Consider the following 7,630-nt stretch of genomic DNA (forward strand, 5'->3'; position numbering starts at 1 on the left):
CCTCATGGAGATAACCATGGAGGAAGGCATTATTAACATCCAACTGGTACACAGTCCTATCTCTCTTGATGGCCAGAGTTAAGAGGCATTTGATGGTGGTGAGCTTGATAACAAGGGAGAAGGTTTCAGTGAAATCTATGTCTTCCCTCTAAGTATCACCTTAATAACCAACCTTGCCTTGTATCTTTCAATAGACCCATCTGCCCTCTACTTAATCTTATAAACCCATTTGTAAGGAATGGTCTTCTTTTTTGAGAGAAGATGGACAATGTCCCAAGTCTGATTATCCTCAAGAGCATGAAATTCTTTGAACATGGCCTCTTCCCATGAAAGATGAGTTGCAGCCTGCTGGTAGAGCTGAGGTTCGTGCATGTGAGCTTCACTAGAGGAAATCATAGATTTTGTAGAATTAGGGGAGGAGATGACAGCTGAGCGGATATAATCCTTAAGGTGAAAAGGTTGAATGACAATTCTAGTGGATTTTCTTAAGAGATGAGGATCAGAAGTAGTTGAGGTGGAAGTGGGAGAAGTAAAAACAGAAACAGGGGAACCAATAGGAGGTGAAGATGAAGGGAGAAGATGAGAAGTGGGGAAGGACTCAGAATAACTAGTAGAGGGAGTAGCCATATGAGGAGGAGCTGGGATATCCAAAAACGTGGGAGGTAAGACATTGAAATGAGAAGAATTAGAAGAAGAAGAAGAAGAAGAAGAAGAAGAATTAGAAGAAGAAGAAGAAGAAGAAGGAAAACTATGTTCATGGAATACCACATCTCTAGAATGGAAAACAAAAGAGTTAGACAAATTGAGCAATTTGTAATCTTTCTTCACACATGGATATCCTAAGAATATACATGCAATAGCTCTAGATTGGAACGTATCCCTGCCTACCTTAGGGGAAGTAGCAAAGCAGAGACAACCAAATGATCTTAAATGATCATAGGACGGTGGATGACCATGAAGCTTTTCAAAAGGGGAAAGTTTAAGAAGAAGTGGCGAAGGCATTCTATTGATAAGGTATGTAGCAGTAGGACACATTCCCTCCAAAATTTCAGTGGTAGTTCAGATTGAAACAGTAGAGATCTTGAGACTTCTAAAAGATGTTTGTGTTTTCTCTCCACAATACCATTTTGTTGTGGAGTATAGGGTATGGAATTTTGATTTAAGATTCCCTGGGAAGCATAAAAACTGATGGCTTCAGAACTACTTCCAAGCTCAAAAGCATTATCTGATCTAAAAGTGTGTATTGAGGAATTGAAGTGAACTTTCACCATGGAAGTGAAAGCTATAAGAATGGACAAAGCATTACTCTTGGAGAAAGAAGATGGGTCCAAGTGACTCTAGTAAAATCATCAACCAAAGTGAGAAATACCTAAAGCCATTATAAGTTTTAGTGTTGTGAGGGCCCCAAATGTCAATGTGAACTAGTTGAAAAGGTGTGGTAGAATGAATAGTACTATCATGAAAATGGAGTCTTTATTGTCTAGCCATTGGACAAATTGAGCATTAAAAGGTTGTTTAGTGAATACCTTGTTAGACATAAAGGAAATAGATTGCATCTTATGAAAAGGCGCGTGACCTAATCTCCGATGCCAAAGTAGATCCATCTTATTAACAAGTGAAGTTTGATTACAACTAGGTGGAACATTTACATGTAAAGGTGCAAGAACATTTCATGTAAAGGTGCAGGAACAGATTTATTACATGGAATTGAACCTACATAAAAAAAACAGACTCATTGCAAGTGGCATCAACAAAAGATGATAGAGAAGAAGTTGTGCTGGTAAACAGATCTCCATCTGGATGAAGATAATAGAGCCTGCCAGCAGCCTTACCAATTATCAATGGCCTCTTCAGAGAAGGGCCTTGTAGAGAACAATGGAATTTGATAAGAACTGCAATACAATTCAGCTGAATAATAAGTTTATAAATAGAAATTAAATTAAAATGGAAAGATGGTACTCGAAGGACATTAAGTAAAGTTATAACATGTCTTAGATGTAAGGATCCAGTTGATATAACCTTAACTTTGTATCCATTAGGTAAGGTGACAAGAAATGGTTTGGTTAGAGGCACAACATTGTGAAGCAAATGTTTGTGTAGAGTCATGTGGTTAGTGGACCCTGAATCCAAGATCCAAGGGTTTGGATTTGACTGTGAAGAAGCACACACATGAAAATCTACAGAGTCTACAGCATAGGCAGTGAACAAACCTGCAAAGTGAGCAAATGCAGAATCCTCATCTGGGAGAATAGGTAGAGCAGAACCAGGAGAGACCTCAACTTGTTGAAATAGAGTCAGAAGATGCTGATATTGCTCCTTTGTAAATCCATGAACTGGAGCAGAAATTCCAGGAGGCTGACTGGACCCAGAAGATGGTTGAGGATAGGAAATGTCACCTTGGACATAAGAAGCAGACTTTTTACTGTTGGTAAATTTGAAATCAGGGGAAAACCATGAAGTTTGTAGCATTTTTCCACTATGTGTCCAGGTTTCTTACAGTATTTACAAAATACAGTGGACACGTTCTTCTTGGGTTCAAAGTTCACCTTCTGAGTGAAGTTTCTATTGTTATTGTACTGAGTAAGGGTGACAGAGAAAGAAGCAGAATCTCCAGAGAAAATTGAAACATTGGAAAGGGACTCCTTTAGACTCTCATCCTGTTGAAGGAGAGAGTAAGTCTTGCATAGGAGGAAGAGGGTTCATCATCATGATGAAACTCTTAACAATAGAGTAGGATTCATTCAACCCATTCAAGAATTGGAACAATTGCTGGTCCTCTATAAACTTTAGAAGTGCTCCACAAGAGCACACTAGACCAACATAAGAGGAGTTCAATTCATCCCATAAGCTCATAAGCTTAGTGAAGTAGGTAGCAATATCTGATGAACCCTGAGTGGTTGTACTAATTTCCCTTTGGATTTGAAGGTACTTTGACCCATTTGGCAGACCAAATCTTTCATTAATGTCTTTCCAAACTTCTCATGCAGTCTTAAGACACATGACACTGGTGGCAATTTCTCTGGACACAGAATTAGTTATCCATGCTTTCACCATGTCATTGTACCTTTCCCAGAGAAAAAAGGGGAATCTGGTGGTGGTTGAGGAACCCTACCATCTAAGAGTCCTAACTTGTTCTTTGCAGACAAGGAGGTAAGCATACTGTTTCTCCATAGAACAAAACCACAGCCATTAAAAGGCACAGACACCAGCTAACTACCAGGACTTTCAGACGGATGCACATACAAAGGATGGGATGGATCTATCATGAAGGGAGTAAATCCCTCAGAGGTCGTACTACTAGGTGATCCTACGTTTTCCATAATACAACCCATACAATGAAGTTCAAGTCCGGTAAATTGAGAGAAAATAATTAACAACTGAATTAGCACAATTTCTACACAAGTACACTACATGCAACATCAGATTTATATGATTTTGAAGTCGAACAGGAAGGATATTACCAGCCTATTTCTCAAACTCGAAGAAGAAAAGTCTTCTCTAAATATGAAACCATAGAAAACCGAATCTGCAGAAATTGCTAAGGAAAAACTCGGAAAACCAAACCTCCTAGCAGGACCAGACAATTGAAGAAGAAAGACGAAGAAAGCCCCAAATTTTGATGGCAAAATCGTCGAATAGCAGTTGTCGCCGATCAACCAGATAAGGAAACGAAACCGTTCAAAGCTCTGGGCGAGGGTAACATCGGAATGAAGCTCATGATGAGAGGAATCATAATTCCTGCTCTGATACCATGTTAGGTTGAAGATTAACCAGTTATAGTGGAAAGAGAAGAAGAAAACCCTAGTTAGGGTGATGAGAGAGAGAGAGAAGAGAAATGAGTCGGTCCGAAATGAAGACCGGACCTGTGTATTATATATATATATATATATATATATATATATATATATATATATATATATATATAAACAAATAAAAATATTATTTGCACATACACTTATAGTGTGTATTCCTAAACAAATATATAAAATGGACAAGAACTTAAAAAGCCCATAAAGAGGCTTTAGGCCACCGACGTGGAAAAAGTCCCACATTTCCCTCAAATTAACAAACTACTTCTTACATACCCTAATGCAAGTATTAGTGGCTCCTTCCAACGACTCGAAAGCTAGCAAATGGAGATAAAATTACCGCTGCTCCAAAGTTCCCTTGGTACCTACTACTATAAAATATTATAAAAAAGGAGAAAAATAACAACAGGAAAGCTAGCAAAATGCATAAGTTAAACAAAGACCATAGAAGGTCATTTTCATTAAAAGTACACAAATAAACTTAGTGCAAGATTGCACAAAGGATTGACGTGCCACACTTATTTAAATTGTAACAAACGGCTACTAAAAGCCAATAAGAACACAACATTAGCTACACTTTTAAGAAAGGCAGCACTTTATTTTGTGTGACACTTCATCCTTAATTTGTTGTGATCTCTAATTAGTTAGTTATCCATCATCTCTTCTTCAAGCAAAGCTGCAGTCAAAGTTTTTGCTTCCTCGGCCAATGTTTCAGCTCCTGTTTTGATCATCTTCCCATCAAATACACATGGCTTATAGCAAATGCACCTTCTGAGGATTTTGCTACATTTTCCATCGGTAAACTTCTCACTGCGACAAGCTCTTCTGCATGGTGGTTTGGTAAAGCATAATCCCTCGAATGTATTGCTTTCTGCTTTGCAAGTACTCTGAGCTTGCACCTCTACAATTATACAAAAGCACTTGTAAGTACATCTAAAAGAAAGACCATAGTTGAAAATTTTACGAGGTATTTAACTCATACACACTAACACTTTTAATTTACGGTATTAGGACTCTCCCAAAAGATATTTATAGGTAACATCCACAAAAATTTAGAAAATAAGGCAAGCGGAATGTTATCACATATAACAGAGACATGATTATGTAAAAAACTATTATAAATATAGTATTAGGTCTCTCCCAAAAATTATATACAGATAACGCTCCATAAAAATTTAAAAAATAAGGCAAGTGGAATATTACCACATATAACAGAGACCTGAGAGTGTAAAAAAATATTACACTATTGGTACACTATAAGAGTCAAACAAATTTAACTTGGAAAACTGATAAGAAAATTATAACTTTAAATTCATTTTGATAATATAAACCAGAGTCATATGCAGACACCATTATAAGGAGGCTTTTTGTTTTTAAAAAAACAAACTTATGTCCTCGACTGCATAGCAAGAACAAGAATTAAACTTCACATAATTTCCATTTATTTTATTTAGATTTTAGAGGAACAAATTAATGGAGACAAACCATAGGCAACAAAAAGTATCATTGCCAAGACTGCAAATGCCATGAAGCACAAGGAGCGAGCCATAGTTTCTTTGAATGAGTAAACAAGATAAGAGTTAATTATAATAATAAAACAGATTGCAATTCAGAGTTGTGAATGAACACTAACATAATAGAGGTATTTATAGGCAATGAAATAAGAGTGGAAAAACTTTTACTTATCTTTTGAAGCAAAAAAGAAAAAGAAAAAGAGAATAGATAAATTTAGTGGGCCAACAACTATGTGAAGTGTATTATTGCGGTAGCTGTTGGTAATTTTGAAATTTGGAGATATATCAATAACACATGTTCCTCATGTTCATAAATTTTTAGTAACTAGTTATTCTCCCCAAAAGAAAAGAAAAAACTCCTAGTAATTACTAGATTTTGGTGACAAGCAGAGCTGGCAAAAGAACTTAGAATCACATCAGCATTAGTTGAAGACTTCTTTTACGCAGGGTCCGGAAAATAAAGTGAATCCAGAATTTTAAGATAATTGGGGCACTATTGAACAAAGGTAGATTTAGAATTTATATTAGACGGGTTTAACTTTAGTCTCTTACCATGAACCCACTAGACTTTTGAAATTATAGGTTCAAAATTATATTCTTTGATTTTAGTGATTTTCACATATATACTTTGTGCCAAAAACAAGATCGTTCGAAGTGAGATTTGAACCGTCAATTTTACTTATAGAGGTGTACCCAATAATTATTACACCATAGTAGTCTTTTCAGCATGGTGCACGCATATATATCTTTAAGTAATTTAAAAAAAAAATATTGTTATACATGGTTTAAGAAAAGGAGTATGTGTTCACGTGAACCATATCCCTAAAGCTAGATATGCCCCTGCCGGGGAAGGGCCGCATCCCAAGGGATGTAATGTAGACAGCCTACCCTAATGCAAATAATAGTGATTGCTTTCACGATATGAACTCGTGACCTATTATAGGTCATACGATTATAACTTTACCGTTGTTCCAAAACTCCCCTTCCTACGTAATAATTAATGAAATTAGAAATTAAACTTGATATGCTATGTTAGAGTGCCACAATGGTCTTGAGATCTGTTTTAAAAGGCAGAATTGGGACTCGCCCCGGGGCGTAGCACTCGTAAAACGCCCTGGGCTTATGTGTGGGGCTTAGTTCCATGAGACTTATGCCTCGTCCACCGGGGCTTACGCCCCGGACACGCCCAACGCCCAGGGTACTAGGCTCGCCTAATAGAGCTTTATGCAATTGTATGTAACTAACCTTGTAAATCCTCAAATTTTCTTAACAAATCGTTGAAAATTACTTCTTTCTTAATCATAAATCATTAAGTTAAGAGTATTTTATGTCTTAATTAAAATAAAAATTATTGCACGTCATCCGCTAAGACTGCTATGATAGTAAATTTTAAATAAATCTTTCATTTCAAAAGTATTTATTTATTAGCTTTTGTTATGTCTTTACTATATAATAGTCCATAATTTTTTTATAATTATTTTTCTAAATATTTTTTTCACATTTACGAGATACAATACTTATTAATTTAATATCTTAGTATTAGCTAGTAGTTATTTACAAATAATTAGTTATCATGATATTGTATGATCAATTATGTGTCAGTTTATTAACTTGTTGAAACTTAAAAATAGATGATGCTACAGAATCTTATTTAAATTGTGAATTATGTTTTTATATAAATTCTCTTCGAATAGAAAGCATATTAAATAAAAGTAGTATTTTAAGTAAAATATCAAATTATAATATTGAAATTCTTTCAAGATTTATTACTCCTTAAGCGATACATATAAGATTTCATATCGGATATATTACTTTTGATGTTTGAGTTGTAACGATGTTACAACTAATTTTCATATTATGATATATGTCATACTTTTCGCATTATTCATAGTCGAATTATAATTTGTAAATATTTTAAATAGATTATTTGTTATAATTTTGTGATTTTAATGTAATTTTTATAATTATTTTTTATTTTATACTATCTTTAAATTCTTGAAATTAGTAAAATTTAAAGATCCGTGGGACTTACGCCCCATGTCTCAGGGCTTACGCCTCGCCTCGTCAGAGGTAAAACACCTCGCCTCACGCTCCTGCATTTTAAAACATTGGTCTTGAGTAAGACAAGAATCAAGGTCAATTTCTAATCATGGTATCAAAATCAGACCTATATTAATTCATAATTTATCCGATGAAGGTCCCCCATGTTTTTTTTTTTTTTTTAAAATCCTTAATTATATTATAGATAATTAATTGTGCATCATTAAGGTGCTAATATAATATACCAATTAGTATTGTTTTCTACAG

General features: G+C 35.1%; 2 protein-coding genes across 2 annotated transcripts; both read right to left on the reverse strand.

Annotated features, from left to right (window-relative positions):
* Window positions 1–207: 207 nt before the first annotated feature.
* LOC109210599 lies at window positions 208–2,469 on the reverse strand. Its single transcript, XM_019374041.1, has 4 exons — window positions 2,020–2,469; window positions 1,729–1,908; window positions 1,124–1,337; window positions 208–638 (listed from the first exon to the last, which is right to left on the reverse strand). Exons 1-4 carry the CDS (start codon window positions 2,467–2,469, stop codon window positions 208–210), a joined length of 1,275 nt encoding a protein of 424 aa, XP_019229586.1.
* A 1,763-nt stretch (window positions 2,470–4,232) lies between these two features.
* LOC109210601 (defensin-like protein 1) lies at window positions 4,233–5,431 on the reverse strand. Its single transcript, XM_019374044.1, has 2 exons — window positions 5,295–5,431; window positions 4,233–4,710 (listed from the first exon to the last, which is right to left on the reverse strand). Exons 1-2 carry the CDS (start codon window positions 5,356–5,358, stop codon window positions 4,454–4,456), a joined length of 321 nt encoding a protein of 106 aa, XP_019229589.1. The 5' UTR covers window positions 5,359–5,431; the 3' UTR covers window positions 4,233–4,453.
* Between the last annotated feature and the right edge of the window lie 2,199 nt (window positions 5,432–7,630).

This window comes from Nicotiana attenuata, unplaced genomic scaffold (assembly GCF_001879085.1).
Source record: "Nicotiana attenuata strain UT unplaced genomic scaffold, NIATTr2, whole genome shotgun sequence".
NCBI classification, from domain to species: domain Eukaryota; kingdom Viridiplantae; phylum Streptophyta; class Magnoliopsida; order Solanales; family Solanaceae; genus Nicotiana; species Nicotiana attenuata.

Bases quoted from the DNA above. Each gene is read 5' to 3' on its own strand.
- LOC109210601 (XM_019374044.1), bottom strand. From the start codon at position 5,358: ATGGCTCGCTCCTTGTGCTTCATGGCATTTGCAGTCTTGGCAATGATA. The intron at 4,711-5,294 runs GTTTGTCTCCAT...GTATAATTGTAG, and splicing joins GATACTTTTTGTTGCCTATG to AGGTGCAAGCTCAGAGTACT.
- LOC109210599 (XM_019374041.1), bottom strand. From the start codon at position 2,469: ATGCTACAAACTTCATGGTTTTCCCCTGATTTCAAATTTACCAACAGT. The intron at 1,338-1,728 runs GTTTTTTTTATG...TGATTTTACTAG, and splicing joins ATGCCACTTGCAATGAGTCT to AGTCACTTGGACCCATCTTC. The intron at 639-1,123 runs GTATTGTGGAGA...TGGATATCCCAG, and splicing joins CTATACTCCACAACAAAATG to CTCCTCCTCATATGGCTACT.